The sequence below is a fragment of the Schistocerca americana genome, chromosome 1, assembly GCF_021461395.2.
Source record: "Schistocerca americana isolate TAMUIC-IGC-003095 chromosome 1, iqSchAmer2.1, whole genome shotgun sequence".
Classification (NCBI taxonomy): Eukaryota; Metazoa; Arthropoda; class Insecta; order Orthoptera; family Acrididae; genus Schistocerca; species Schistocerca americana.
Window position 1 is genome coordinate 577,077,930 of NC_060119.1, and position 16,142 is coordinate 577,094,071.

Consider the following 16,142-nt stretch of genomic DNA (forward strand, 5'->3'; position numbering starts at 1 on the left):
GACGGGCGTCTGAACCGTCGTCCTCCCAAATGCGAGTCCAGATTCAATTTGCAGCATACCTTCATATACTGTAACATACACCATTATCTACTACTGTTTCTGTCTGTATCAATGTACGGGTGAAAAAGTGAAATGTAGAACGTGCATAAGTTTTTATTGTGCAAGAACGTGATTTCACTGTATTGCCTAGAACAGCAAAATTTGGAAACTTTCGTAACCAATAGAAGACATAACATGAATCAATGTCTGAAAGTTGCTGAAACTAATAACAACACAAAAAATAATATCAGAAAAGGCATAATCAAGAAAACTGCTAGAGCAGATTGAGGTGATACAAATATATCATTTGTAATCATATTTCCTAATTCCAAGCAGTGAAACTGGGGAACAAAGTATTAATAGTACGCTGAGTTGACAAAAGCCGTGGGATAGCGATATACATATGTAAGGATGGAAGAATTATTACATACACAAGGTATTCACAACGCATTGGCGGGGCTGTCATCTGTACTCAAATGACTACTCTGAAGAGGTTTCCGACGGGTATCAACAGACTCTGAACGTGGAATTCTAGTTCGAGCTTGACACATGGGTCAATTCATTCCGGAAAGCTTTGGGGAAACCCCGTAATCCGAGACGCACAGTATCAAGAGTGTGCCGAGAATATCAGATTTCCGGAATTACCTCTCACCACGGACAACGCAGTGGCTGATGGCCTTCAGTTACGACCGAGTGCAGTGGAGTCTGCGTAGAGTTGTCAGTACCAACAAACAAACGATACTGCGTGAAATAACCGCAGAAATCAGTGTGGAGCTTACGACGATCATATCCGTTAGGACAGTACAGTGACATCTGACGTTATTGGGATATGCGGCAACCAACGCGCGTGGCTTTGCCAATAGCGCGGCATCGCCTGCAGTGAGCTGACGGTAGCGTTCGAATTTGATGCAGACCTCACGAAGCCATCCTCCCAAGGCATTGTGGAAGGTGTGTGCTGCATTACCATGGAATGGACTGGGTCCTCTGGTCCAATTGACTCAATCATTGACTTGAAATCTGTATGTTCAGCTACTTGGAGACCATTTTCATCCATGGACTTCATGTCTCCAAACGACGACGGAATTCGTATGGATGACAATGCGCCATGTCAGAATATTCCGGACAATGCGAATGAATGATCTGGCCACCCAATCACACGACATGAATCCCTTCGATCATCTTTGGGACATAATCCAGAGCTCAGTTGGTGCACAAGATCCTGCACCAGCAACACTTGCGTAGTTGTGCACGGCTAAAGAGGCAGCATGGCTCAGACTTTCTGCTTGGGACTTCCAACATCTTATCGAGTCCACGCCACGTCGAGCTCCCGCACTATGCCGGGCAAAAGGAGATCCGACTCTATATTTAGGAGGTATCCCATGACTTGTCACCTCTGTGTGTATGTTCACCACATTTGAGTCGAGTAGACGTTTTGGCATGTCTTCATCCTGTGAAGTGCATGGTCCACACAAACAGAATAAGGACGTTTGGCATTAGGCGGTTTTCAACGACATTTTCCGTAGTTGTTTTATAATTACTTTTCTTTCTTGGGGCCTTTGTCAAGCTCCAACGCGGGGTCGGCCGTGTTATTGCCAATTTGGCAGTGTTAGTTGCAGACTGTGGCTGGATGCTCTTCCTGACGCCACCCCAAACCTCCCAGGACGGAAGTAGTTTACTCCAGCTGTCTGCGTCTAGTGTAAGTCATGAAACAGTGCGAACGTTTTCAAATGCCTGTGAGTCGTGTAACTGAGGAGGGACGTGGGAACCAGCCCAGTATTCACCTAATGGGATGTGGAAAACCGCTTAAAAACCACATCCAGGCTGGCCAGCATACCGGCTCTCGTCGTTAATCCGCCGGCGGATTCAATCCGGGACCGGCGCGCCTACTCGAGTCAGTGAAGCAGCGCATTAGCGCTCTCGGCTATCTTCGCTGGTGACTTGTTCTGTAATTACTGAAGGTATATAATTATCAAAGGTATTTTCGAACTTGCCTGGGAGGAGTCTATTACTGGCATCTAATCAGTTCAAAAATAATTAAAATTCAATATTTGACGTCACTGCAAACAAATGGGCAGTTCTCTTTGATTTGTTTTTAAAGAAAAGAGAGGGGGTGGGGAGAATAAGATCCTTATAACAATATTTTTAATGTGAAATACTGACAATACGTTGACGAAGAACCTATTGCTGTAGCGTTGACCCTAGATGTTCTATCTCCTCCGACAAATCAAGGTCTCGAACGATCACACAATCTCGCTTCAATCGGTCTTTGCGGTTTATCAACGCTTTCGTCAAAATCAGACTCGCGGGACTGAAAGGCTTGTTGCATTCTTTTTCTTACACAGTATTTTCATTTTTTACTTCAAACCCTCTATTTTGGAGTAAGAAACAATAAAATGTCTGGCAGTGGAACAGTAGCACATGAAATATTCAGGTATTTAACTGTACGTGTGTTTTCGATTTACGGTCTTGTCTCTATAGGTAGAGTGAAGCAGGAACAGCAAACAGATGAATGGTTTGTAGAGGCCCGCCAATCCACAAGAACAGCAAAAGCCACAGTTCATTAATTTTATTTTTTCTTCCATTGTCTTGGTATCAACGAACAAGGCTTACAGCTCACATTGGAAGACCATTACTTGCTCTGGTTCTCTACCTTCATAAGATACGTCATATTGTGTTTTAGTGACGGAAAAGTTATTTCAACACTATTGTAACATAAGATATTAATCGATTTTACGCGTTTTCCTGGAATACTGCTTTAGCAAATTTTACACTTCCAATGCACTCGAAAACCAGTCATTCTGCACTGATTACAACAAAACTAATAAGAAGCTTACGGTCAGAGCAAGAGTAACAAATTTATAACACACAAACAGCTGGAGAACCTTGTATCCTATCATTACACAGACGTGACAACTGCAGAAACAATACCACCCCAAAATTGTCTTTAATTGGAATACATGTCATGTCATAGTATCTCCAAATCAAGAGCTACTCCATCACTTTAACGATGATGTTTGAATTCAGCAGGTGAAAGTGGGAATAAGCCTTTTTTAAGCCCGAAACATTTTCATTGGTGATAATGGAAGTCTGAATAAGAGTTGCAGTACTGAATGAAGCAACACTTATGGTTCTTAGCACTGCTTTGTGAGAACCACGCAGCTTCGCATCCCTTTCAGTTACCTCACAGGAGTCTTAACAGTGGAGATAGAAACATCATAAAACTACAAACTCAGTTTACGAAAGAATGCAGTCCGTTTATGCCTTTCTACCAGTATATCAAACAGCGTTTTTTAAGTAACATATTGGTTGCATCTGCAACCAGCCAATAAGACAAAATGTTCCGTTTTAATGAAGCAAGACGGATGTGGTCATATCTCAAACGCATTGTTACTCCCGACAATACGTGTGACATATATGACTTTTTGTTGCTATCGCAAGCATCTCGAAATTGATGCAGGCTGTATGAGGAAGAAAAAAATGGCTCTGAGCACTATGGGACTTAACATCTATGGTCATCATTCCCCTAGAACTTAGAACTACTTAAACCTAACTAACCTAAAGACATCACACAACACCCAGCCATCACGAGGCAGAGAAACTCCCTGACCCCGCCGGGATTCGAACCCGCGAACCCGGGCGTGGGAAGCGAGAACGCTACCGCACGACCACGAGATGCGGGCTGTATGAGGAAGACCTATCACGTAAAACTTATAGATGTTGACAATGTATCACTCTCCTATAGGGACAAATTTGATCAAATGTGTGTGAAATCTTATGGGACTTAACTGCTATGGTCATCAGTCCCTAAGCTTACACAGTAATTAACCTAAATTATCCTAAGGACAAGCACACACACCCAAGCCCAAGGGCGGATTCGAACCTCCGCCGGGACCAGCCGCACAGTCCATGACTGCATCGCCCCAGGCCGCTCGGCTAATGCCGCGCGGCCCTATAGGGACAACAGGTATCACTTCATTATCAGAAACGTATGTTCTACACTGAAGGAGACGTGTACCTCAGAAAGTGTTTCGGAGACGAGTAATTTGTGCTTTATCGTAAGACTGTAGGCCGACATTTAACAAATTTTTGTTTTCAAATTTCGGTGCATATCACAGAAATAATACAAATTTTATCTCATTTGAAGAGCTATAATGGTTGTTCATCAACGTGATTCTTTCAAACATGTGGAAAGTTTCTTTAGAGACTATCACTAGCCACAAAATGTGTTGAATACTTAACTTTCTTAACATAACTGTAATACCGGTGTGTGCTTTTGGGAAACATTTTTGTACTGCCATTTTAGCCTGAAAATCATGTTTATGCTTCGAAACATGTTGCTTCACTAAATAATTTAAGTAGTCAACAAAGTATGTGACATATAGCGATCTCTGGAAAACCTTTCCGAATTTTATCTCACTATTCGCTGTAAGCGGACCGAAACATCATGGAAGAAATGAAGAATGATCGGCTTTCTTTCACGAGACAGATATCCAGACAAAAGATTCGCTGCCACATTATTACGCGATCAGCCACTAGTTACTGGAAGTCAGAACTTAAACTACATACCAGTTTCCCTCCGGAACAATTTAAGGTGGACCGATCGCATAAATCTCTAGTGGAAGAGGAAAGTGCCAGAAGCATTTATATAAAGCACTATAAAGATCGGTAATTCACGAACAAATGCTTCGCGCTAAAGGTCTCGATGTGGCGCACCCAAATAATTCTATCGTCATCATTATCATCGTCATCGACCGGATCTTCTGTATCATTGTTGAGCGTGGGATCTTAACCAACGTGGTTTCAGGTAAATTATAGGACAAAATCACAGAAGTGCTGCAGTATTCCTCACGGGTTTATTCGGTCAGCTTAAAATAACTGCAGTGGGGGACGTCACACGAAATTTATTTCACGTTATTAACGGATTTCCTAAACTTTGTAATACCACGTCTTCATTCCATGTTCTAGTCGGGAAGATCATAATGGTACACTATGAAGCCTCTGCTGGTCGCCTGTATACAGTACTTTCAAGCTGGCGTACGAATCTGTGGCTTAATGCAAAAACATCCAATGTCTGGTGAGCCAACAGGCATCGCTCTGCTTTAAGGAATGTAACTAAATACTGCTGTTTGTTATGTGTGTGATATAAATGGTTAGGAAATCAAATTACATTCAAGACGACTGGTCAGCAAGGAATCGTAACCCCAGTGGGAAAAATGTCGTGTCTTTCATTGACTCAAAAGATGTGAAGAAAAATATGTTTTTCTTCACCACTTGACATCTTACATAAACCTTGTTTTATTATTGACATGCCCATGTATCACTTACTTCATGTTCCTGGAATGGTGTGTTACGACTACACACATATGATAGGTGTATTTGAATAAAAGCCGATGATGGCAACTTATATTTGCTGAAACCGGGCATCAAAAATAGAACTGTAATTAGCGAACTTGGCTGATGAAAATTTATTTATGTATTTCATATAACTCTACATCACCCCCTTACTTGAACGATGTCAAGCAAATATTCCTGAAGAAAGATTTCCTTTACTTCATATGTATTGTCACAAATTTTTATGTCGTCAGAGTACCGATTTCGGTCTATAATGACCATCTGCAGACCTGTTTTATAAAAACATGTCCTAATATACAAATCTGAAGATGGCCATTATAGAAAGAAGCCGGTTGTATGAGGACATAAAAATTTGTGACCATAGATGTGAAGCAAAAGAAATTTATTCTATTTTCAGGTCACTGTTCAATTCGCGACCATGTCGCAGCTCCTGAAGAAAAACATTCCTGGCCGTCGATTTGCTTCGTACGAAGAGATAGGTGCACCACGGGGTACAATCACGGTTCCGCAGATGTTTTTACGTGAAGGCATTGACCTTCTTGTCTCACAATAGGATAAATGTATTATGAAATAATAAATAGTTCACTTACTTTTCTTCCATCCTTATCGTTTTTATTTGACTGCCGATTCCGTATACAAGTCGGGAACGGAAGACAATAAAACTTCTTTGTCATATTCGATTTTCTCAAGCTAAAGTCAGTAGGCTTGAGTCGTGAAATGAATAATACATTTTAAAAACTGCTTCGCAGTGTAAACGATTGTTCCTCAATTGTATGGTACTAATATCAGGGAGAAAACAACTGCTCAGTTCACAATATGGTGTCAGGCTAATTTTACAGGTTCCTGAGTGTAAGTAAAAGGCAAAACTCGAAACTGACAGCAGTTTGAAAACGACATATTCGTATCTCGAGAGAAGTTCTTTTCAAATTCCAAAAGCCGCATTTTAGGACGACATTTAAAAATATTCTTCTACTTTCTAGATATTGATTACATGATCATGAAACTAATATTAAAGTAATAAAAGTAGTGAGCAGGAAGTCTTTCTTCCCATGAGCTTTTGGTGTATGGAACCAGGAGGAATAGTAATATGTAACGAAATGGAAGATATGTTCTTGTATTCTGTTATTAACATAGTCACAATATTTTACCGTGCACCCGGATTCAATCACACAGCTTGGTTCATATCTCCATACGCGAACAACACACAGCTGCATATATTCTTTGTCAAATCGAGACAATACATCCATTCACACTGTGTGTGTCTAAGGATGACTAACGTGTGGGTGCGAGCGATTAAATCTTAAATGTTATTGAAACCATCACGAGAAAATAAGAGTCACTCCTCGATGACAACCCTCGTTGAGAGAAAGTTATTTTTACAATGGAAGCTATGTTCTGTCACACAGCCTCTAGCGATTTGCCAAACATAAATATTTGTGTTGATATAGACGCTGAGTCTCGGCTAGCGTTCAGAAGATGACGTGGCAGGGGAGGCATAACTGTATGGTGCTGGCTTTTAGATTTCGCTGGACGTTTATCATTGAAGGTTTATATAGCGCCACACGCAAAAGGTATCAGTATTAAGGTTCAAATGGCTCTGAGAACTATGGGACTTAACATCTATGGTCATCAGTCCCCTAGGACATAGAACTACTTAAACCTAACTAACCTAAGGACATCACACAACACCCAGTCAGTATTAAGGCATATCGTGAAGACTCGCTAAAATTGTTCAGACGGATTGCAATGCTAGTGAAATCCAGTTAGTGACTTCGTCAGTTCTCTTTTTCCACCACTAAGAACCCGGTTAGCTAACTGATTGGGGTACGAATCATCAACGTTCAGAGAAGAGTTAAAAAAAAAAGAAAGGTAACTTCCCGTAAGAAGTACGAACATTCGTTCATATGATGTAGCCCTTATTTAGCTTTACGTTCATCCAAATGAAAGTACTGTTGTTCCGCAATGAGTAGCCGGCACCATTGTTCGGTCGCGCGTAACCAATAGTGGGTTACGACGGAGTATTTATGAACTGTGAGGACCACAGCACAAATTACAGGCAGTTACCGATTTTTTTTTTACATATCATCTGCAATTAAGAACATTGTTTCAAGGACGACAGTAGTTCATCTGATGACTGAGCTTCCCGTGTGGCATGTTATGAAATACAATAATCCCCAGAAGAACAGAAAGACATCGCTTATTCATTCGGTAGATGTGGGGGAACTCAAAGTAGTCTTTTACTGCTTTGTTCTTATTAAAGCAGTAATATAATCGGAATCCGCCACACGTACTGAAAGTTTGTAGGAAGATGCGTGTTTTCTATTCCGTGTCGCCATCTGTCACAATCAATTGGTGTTTCCATTTTTATGCAATCAAGAAACTAAGCCACCGGTAATAGCACTGGCTATGTCTTGTCGCCTAGAAGCTGTGTTGTGGTGAATTCTGCTGCTCCCCCGTTCCCCGCCCCGCTTACCACCCGCCGCCCAACACAGTCCCCTCTCCCACCCCAGCCGTTCTCCGTAACATTGATTCACAGATCCACATGGCTAAAAGTCGTTACTGGACTTGACTACTGCTGAACAGCCGCGTTACATCGAGCTTAATCAACATCTTTTCTTGCAAAACGAACGCCTTTGCGCTGCTGTTTCTTATCCTGCCACATAGCCAATTCCACGTGGAAGTGAACTGAAGACATACGGAAACCGTGATACTTAATCAAAAATTTTACAAGTACTGATGTTTGTTTTTGCATGAATGCATTGATAATTGAAATATGCCAAAGGTATGATGAAGTTGATTAACCATCTGTTCTGCGATGTAACATCTACCCCATTGAAACAACGGCAAAACCATGGTCCTCATGTGAACGGGATGGTGGGAATCATTTACGTGCCCCATAGTCCCAACAAATCTGGGGTCTGCATCAGCAAATACGGTTTCCATGCTAAATGAGTTCAAAAGTTTCCTCATTCAGTCGTCGGACACAGTTATTTTTACAATTTTTTTACGTACATAACCGAAAAGCAAATGCCAGGACTAAGTACCGGTAACCATTTCTCCGTCATCTGCAAGCTTACTAGTCCGAAGACGAACTTCTTCCTCCTGCCTTTATAAGTAACAATCCGTTGATTGTATCAGCAACACCATGTGTGAAGTGAATTGATAGTGCCAAAATAGCTACAGACGTTCATCAGAGTCTAAAATTTCTTACAAATCAGAGAAAAACTTTTTCTTCTGTCTTATATGTAGGTAATTTGATGTTCTATCGATGTACTATACAGTATTATAAGCATACGTATACTTGACCATGTACATTTCGATAAGCAGGTCACATTTTATTTTATTTTTCTAGAAAACGCAAAAGTTAAGGCTTAACATCCCATCGTGGTCGAGGATATTAAAGACGAAGTAAAATTTCGATTTGGCCAAGAATCGGTTGGAATATGGCAGCAGACTTTGGGAGGGAGCATTTCTTTGAAGAGAATTATTGAATCCGAGGGAAACCTGACCGGTATGTATCTTATTTCATGTAAATGTAACTTAGAAGTTGTAAAATTGTGTATGCTGTGAATGTTGTTCACTGACAGATTTGTCTGATTACACGTTTTTCTTAATTTGTAATGATAAACGAACAGCAAAAATAAAGACGTTTCCTGAGACGAATGTGAGATATTGGGGGCAAAGTACTTGCGGTCTCTCGGTTTTGTATGGTTTAAATATTCTATGAAAATAAGCCTCAACTGAGGACACGTTTCATTTGGCGCATCACCCGCTTTCCTGTAGATGTGGAGTAAAAAGCAAAAAGTCTTTGTATAGACTGAGAACACTAACATATCAAAGCGTATCGGTAAGTAATAGAACAAGAAAAAGAGCTTTTTCTATTTACGCTGGGGCTAAACTCAGAAACTTTCGGTTTTCAAAAGGCCGATAAAGGCATTATTTTTAGAATAGTTTTTAGTGCAACCTTGATTCCAATCACAATAAATGACATCCTGCAGCAATACATTTTACAGGTTTTAAAGTTATATCAGAACGACTATTTTTTTAGTGCTTCTGTCTTAAAAAGGAGCATCGCAGACAGTACAGCAGTTTTAATGCAACAGTACGTGCTTGTACTACTTTTGACGAGTTCTCACTGTAACGAGATTTTGACTATATTGTCTGTTAATTTTAATACACAGCAAATGTTGTATGTCGTTAGTACAATGTTTTTTTTCTGTCTGCTGTATATCTGAAGATGAAGTCGTGATCAATTGTACCGATTATCCTTGTATAAAATGCAGTCAAGGAAAAGAAACTTAACAATGAAAATTAAGATCGTGTGCTACGCAACCTTATACTATTACATCCTAGAATTTATATCCGGCGATAACAAGAATATGCACTAAGCTTCCGATGTGTTATTGTCATTAAATGTGTATTATAGCCGAATATACAGAGTCCCTAGTTTTTTTTAGAGATTAATACATGCGTCACTGATATAATTTCGGTTCTCCGTGACATGACGACATATTACGAAAATGCGTTAGAACTGCAGACGCACAGAGAATTTCCCTTCCAGACTGCACTGCACTACTCACCCGACTGCGAGATGACCAGGAGCAACGTCATGAGCTGCAGAGGCGCTCTGTGTTCCGCTCTCAGACCGCGAAACATCACGTCTTGTGCCACATCACCCCGCTGTGTTGTGGCGACAGGATATCCACAAGATGTACACGAAAAATTATGTTTTCGTTCGTCAACGCTCGCCGAGAGTTCATGTGCTTTCCCAATTCATCACACGTTCAACACATTATTTCAACAATCATTAAGGCGACCTCCCATTCATTCACGTGTAACTGTTCACATTCCTGTCCCTCGCTTACTTCAGTGATACAGATTTGTCTCACTTACTGACTCTAATGATATGATAATCGCTGTGCCAGCGATTCACATTCTAATGGGCGCATGGAAAAAGGCGTATTCTGTGCCTTGTATTATTATGCTAATCAAGTGTTTTTGAGTGTCCCTGCTGCCTCTATCGAAACACGTGGTTGTCAGGTCTGCGAAATCACGCCTTGCCACGCAGCATCTTGCATCGGTCCCAGTCTGTGTCCTTGTGTCCTCGCCAGGCACAGAGAGGCAGCAGACGGGACGCCCTCGCTGTCAGCGTTTACCGCCGGCGACTGACACACCGCTGCGGACCTAGCCGGCCGGATCTCTCTACTCGGGGCCGCAGGCATCAGTGCGCATGCGCGCAACTGCCGCCCCCCTCCGCGACAAGAGCCTTCAGCTGGACGGCCGGGCGGCCCTTTTAGAGCGCGCACTAGGCAAGTGTTGCGGCTTCCGTTTACCGTAAGGCTTCCGATGCATTTCCGTCTTGCCTGAAAGTGATCAAGGCTCAACATGGTTTCAGTATGGTGCATGTCGATGTATCCACCGAAATTTACAGTACATAGCTCACGGCGTATGACAAGTAATATGTACAGGCGATGCAGACATTCAGGGTGACTCAGGGAGAAAGAATATAGAAACTTGGGATGAATGTTAGCTTATGCACAGAGCACAAAAAATATTTATTTTCTAATGGACTATCCTGCACTAGAAGGGTATATCCTATTAGATGCATCCACATACTACGAGGGAAAAAATCACAACCCCAAAAAAATAATTACTTTAGCGTAATGAAACTTCGGGAATACGTTTGTCTAGGTAACATATTTAAGTGATTAACACTGGAAGACCATATGGTAATGTAAATTATACATAAGCCTTTCGAAATGTGAAATACTGGAACATTGATAACCGGTGTAACAGCAAGATTGTAAAATGAAAGCATGCAAACGTGAATTCATTTTGTTGCAGACGTGCTGGATGCCAGTTTGTGGGATTTATTGTCAAGAACGGGGAAAAGAAATACTGTAGAAGAAGAGTGGTTAGCTTTGAGAGATGAAACAGTAAAGGCAGCAGAGGATCTCGTAGGTAAAAAGTTGAGGACAAGTAGAAATCCTTGGGTAACAGAAGAGATATTGAATGTAACTGATGAAACGAGAAAATATAATTCAGTACATGAAGCAGGCGAAAAGGAATAGAAACGTTTCTAAAAAGAGATCGACAGGATGTGCAAAATGGCTAAGTAAGGATGCAGACAGGACAAATGTAAAGATGTAGAAGCATATATCACTAGGGGCAGGATAGATATTGCCTACAGTCAAGAGACCTTTGGAGAAAAAAGAACCACTTGTATGATTATCAAGAGCTCAGATGGAAAGCCAATTCTAAGCAAAGAAGGGAAAGCAGAATGGTGGAAGGGGTATATAGAGGGTCTATACAAGGGCGATGTACTTGAAGGCAATATTATGGAAATAGGAGAGGACGAGAGATACGATATTGCGTGAAGAGTTTGACAGAGCACCGAAAGACCTGAGTCGAAACAAGGCCCCGGGAGTAGACAACATTCCATTAGAACTACTGACAGCCTTGGGAGAGCCAGCTATGACAGAACTCTACCATCTGGTTAGCAAGATGTAAGAGACAGGCGAAATATCCTCAGATTTCAAGAATAATATAATAATTCCAATCCCAAAGAAAGCAGGTATCGACAGCTGTGAAAATTACCGAAATATCAGTTTAATAAGTCGCGGCTGCAAAATACTAACACGAATATGAAAACTGGTAGAAGGTGACATCGGGGAAGACCATTTAGGGTTCCTTAAAAATGTCATGACACGCGAGGCAGTACTGACCCTACGATTTACCTTCGAAGATATATTAAGGAAAGGCATTTGTAGACTTTTAGAAGGTTTTGTCAGTGTGTTGACTAGAATATTCTCTTTCAATTTCTGAAGGTGGCAGGGGTCAAATACAGTGAGCGAAAGGCTATTTACCACTCGTACAGAAACCAGACGGTAGTTACAAGGGCCGAGAGGCATGAAAGGGAAGCCGTGGTAGGGAACGGAGTGAAACAGGGTATCCCCGATGTTTTTCAATTTGTATATTGAGCAAGCAGTAAAGCAAACAAATGAAAATTTTCAAGTAGGAATCAAAATCCATGGAGGAGAAATAAAAACTTCGAGGTTTGCCGATGACACTGTAATTATGTCAGAGAAGAGCAGTAGAACAGAATGGAGCGTGTCTTGAAAGGAGGATATAAGACGAACATCAACAAGTACAAATCGAGGATAATGGAATGCAACAGAATTAAATCAGGAAATGAGACGCTCAACATAGTAGATGGATTTTGCTATTTGGGAGCAAAAAAACTGATGATTATCGAAGTAGAGAGGATATAAAATGCAGACTGGCAATGGCATAGAAATGGGTTTCTGAACAAAAGAAATTTGTTAACATCGGGTATAGATTTAAGTGTCAGGAAGTCTTTTCTGAAAGTATATGGATGGTGTGTAGCCACGTAAGGAAGTGAAACAAGGACGATTAATAGTTTAGACAAGAAGAGAACAGAAGCTTTCGAAATGTGGTGCTACAGAAGAATGCTGAAGATTAGAAGGGTAGATCACGTGACTACTGTGGGAGTACTGAGGAGAATTGGGAAGAATAAGAATCTGTGGCATAACTTCACTAGATGAAGGGATCGGTTGGTAGGACATGTTCTGAGGCATCACCAATGTAGCATTGGAGGACTGCGTGGAGGGTAAAAACCGTAGAAGGAGACCAAGAGATGCATATATGAAGTAGATTCAAAAGGATGGATTGGCATGGAGAGCTGCATCAAACCAGTCCCTGGACTGAAAGCCAGAACAACAACAACAACAACCAATGAACGACTTTCTGGGCTTTCCAAATGGTTCTCTGGCTTGTATTCATGTTGCATTGAAGTGAGGGGAGACTATGTAAACCACTTGAAAGATTGAAACCCTCATCTTAACTTTTCTCTATGTTTTATTAATCCATTAGTGACAAATCCAGCATTATACGGGTATTCATATTGCCAGTTTCCTATTACGTACAAAAACCAAAAATGAATTGTGTTTGTAGTGAAGCATAAAAACTTATTTTGTTTCCGTATATTCGTGGAAATGAGTTTAAAATTATGAAACATTCATATAAAGAAATATGCTTAATATAGAAATGTATGAGTACAGTATTCAAACTGCGAAACATGATGCTGGACACTTTCTGTACGCTGGGCGCTGCTGCTTCTTATCTCGAAACGCGATTTTGTAAACTTCTCTATGGCAACGCCTCTTCATCGACCTACAGACGGCTATTGTTTTTTCCCACACTCGTTTCCGCTTGGCAGTTGAAGTCAAAACTGTTGCCCGGTGTCAGGAATTTCCTTAAGTTGACCTCACTGTAGGAGTATCTTAGGAGTAAAGAGTAAAGCTGTTTCAGCATGATGCATGATGCTATATATTTTCACTTATCTCAGTGTTTGTGACATAACTTACTTTTGTAGGTGCATTTAGGAACACATGTGGAAACTGCCTGAGAAATTTATTGCGAATAAAGTTAATAGCACAAAAGCAATACACTTAAACCTAATTCACAATGCGGCAGTTTTTCACGCGTCTCATTGTTTATGATGTAATATCTCTTGATCTACGATAGCTATATGATCCTCATAGTGACTTTTACTTGACAGTAACGGATGTGTATAACAAGCGTGGTAGAAATCGGCCCAGTGGTTTAGGAGATGTGGATCATACACACACACACACAGGGGGGGAGAGAGGGGGGGGGAGAGAGGGGGGAGAGGGGGGGAGGGAGAGAGGGGGGGAGAGGGGGGGAGGGAGAAGGGGGGGGAGGGAGAAGGAGGGGGGAGAGGGGGGAGGGAGAGAGGGGGGGAGAGAGGGGGGAGAGGGGGGGAGGGAGAGAGGGGGGGAGAGGGGGGAGGGAGAAGGGGGGGGAGGGAGAAGGAGGGGGGAGAGGGGGGAGGGAGAGAGGGGGGGAGAGAGGGGCGAGAGGGGGGAGGGAGAGAGGGGGGAGGGAGAGGGGGGAGAGAGGGGGAGGGAGAGAGGGGGGGGAGGGAGAGAGGGGGGAGGGAGAGAGGGGGGGAGAGAGGGGGGTGGAGAGGGGGGAGGGAGAGAGGGGGGGAGGGAGAGAGGGGGGGAGAGAGGGAGAGAGGGGGGGAGGGAGAGAGGGGGGGAGGGAGAGAGGGGGTGCAGGGGGGGCAGGGGGGGCAGGGGGGGGAGGGGGGGCAGGGGGGGCAGAGGGGGGGCAGAGGGCGGAGGGGGGGCAGGGGGGGCAGAGGGGGGGGGCAGAGGGGGGAGGGGGGGCAGGGGGGGGCAGAGGGGGGGGCAGAGGGGGGGGGACGGGGACGGGGACGGGGACGACGGGGACGACGGGGACGACGGGGACGACGGGGACGGGGACGGGGACGGGGACGACGGGGACGACGGGGACGACGGGGACGGGGACGGGGACGACGGGGACGACGGGGACGACGGGGACGGGGACGGGGACGACGGGGACGGGGACGGGGACGACGGGGACGGGGACGGGGACGACGGGGACGGGGACGGGGACGACGGGGACGGGGACGGGGACGACGGGGACGGGGACGGGGACGACGGGGACGGGGACGGGGACGACGGGGACGGGGACGGGGACGGGGACGACGGGGACGGGGACGGGGACGACGGGGACGGGGACGGGGACGACGGGGACGGGGACGGGGACGACGGGGACGGGGACGGGGACGGGGACGACGGGGACGGGGACGGGGACGACGGGGACGGGGACGGGGACGACGGGGACGGGGACGGGGACGACGGGGACGGGGACGGGGACGACGGGGACGGGGACGGGGACGACGGGGACGGGGACGGGGACGACGGGGACGGGGACGGGGACGACGGGGACGGGGACGGGGACGACGGGGACGGGGACGGGGACGACGGGGACGGGGACGGGGACGACGGGGACGGGGACGGGGACGACGGGGACGGGGACGGGGACGACGGGGACGGGACGGGGACGACGGGGACGGGGACGGGGACGACGGGGACGGGGACGGGGACGACGGGGACGGGGACGGGGACGACGGGGACGGGGACGGGGACGACGGGGACGGGGACGGGGACGACGGGGACGGGGACGGGGACGGGGACGGGGACGGGGACGGGGACGGGGACGGGGACGGGGACGGGGACGGGGACGGGGACGGGGACGGGGACGACGGGGACGGGGACGGGGACGGGGACGGGGACGGGGACGACGGGGACGGGGACGACGGGGACGGGGACGGGGACGACGGGGACGGGGGGGACGGGGACGGGGACGACGGGGACGGGGACGGGGACGACGGGGACGGGGGGGACGGGGACGGGGACGACGGGGACGGGGACGGGGACGACGGGGACGGGGACGGGGACGGGGACGGGGACGACGGGGACGGGGACGGGGACGACGGGGACGGGGACGGGGACGGGGACGACGGGGACGGGGACGGGGACGACGGGGACGGGGACGGGGACGACGGGGACGGGGACGGGGACGACGGGGACGGGGACGGGGACGACGGGGACGGGGACGGGGACGGGGACGGGGACGGGGACGGGGACGGGGACGGGGACGGGGACGGGGACGGGGACGGGGGACGGGGACGGGGACGGGGACGGGGACGGGGACAGAGAGGGAGAGGGAGAGGGAGAGGGAGAGGGAGAGGGACAGGGAGAGGGACAGGGACAGAGAGGGAGAGGGAGAGGGAGAGGGAGAGGGACAGAGAGGGAGAGGGACAGAGAGGGAGAGGGACAGAGAGGGAGAGGGACAGAGAGGGAGAGGGAGAGGGACAGAGAGGGAGAGGGAGAGGG

The 16,142-nt window shown here is 45.9% G+C and overlaps 1 protein-coding gene across 1 annotated transcript in view; it reads right to left on the bottom strand.

The window, feature by feature from the left end:
• Positions 1–10,548, bottom strand: part of LOC124625120 (zwei Ig domain protein zig-8-like) — a 144,066-nt gene extending 133,518 nt beyond the window's left edge. Inside the window, exon 1 of the mRNA XM_047149149.1 lies at positions 9,972–10,548. Coding sequence (XP_047005105.1) covers positions 9,972–10,047 — 76 coding nt within the window. The 5' untranslated portion in view covers positions 10,048–10,548. The remainder of the gene's footprint in view (positions 1–9,971) is intronic.
• Positions 10,549–16,142: the final 5,594 nt, after the last annotated feature.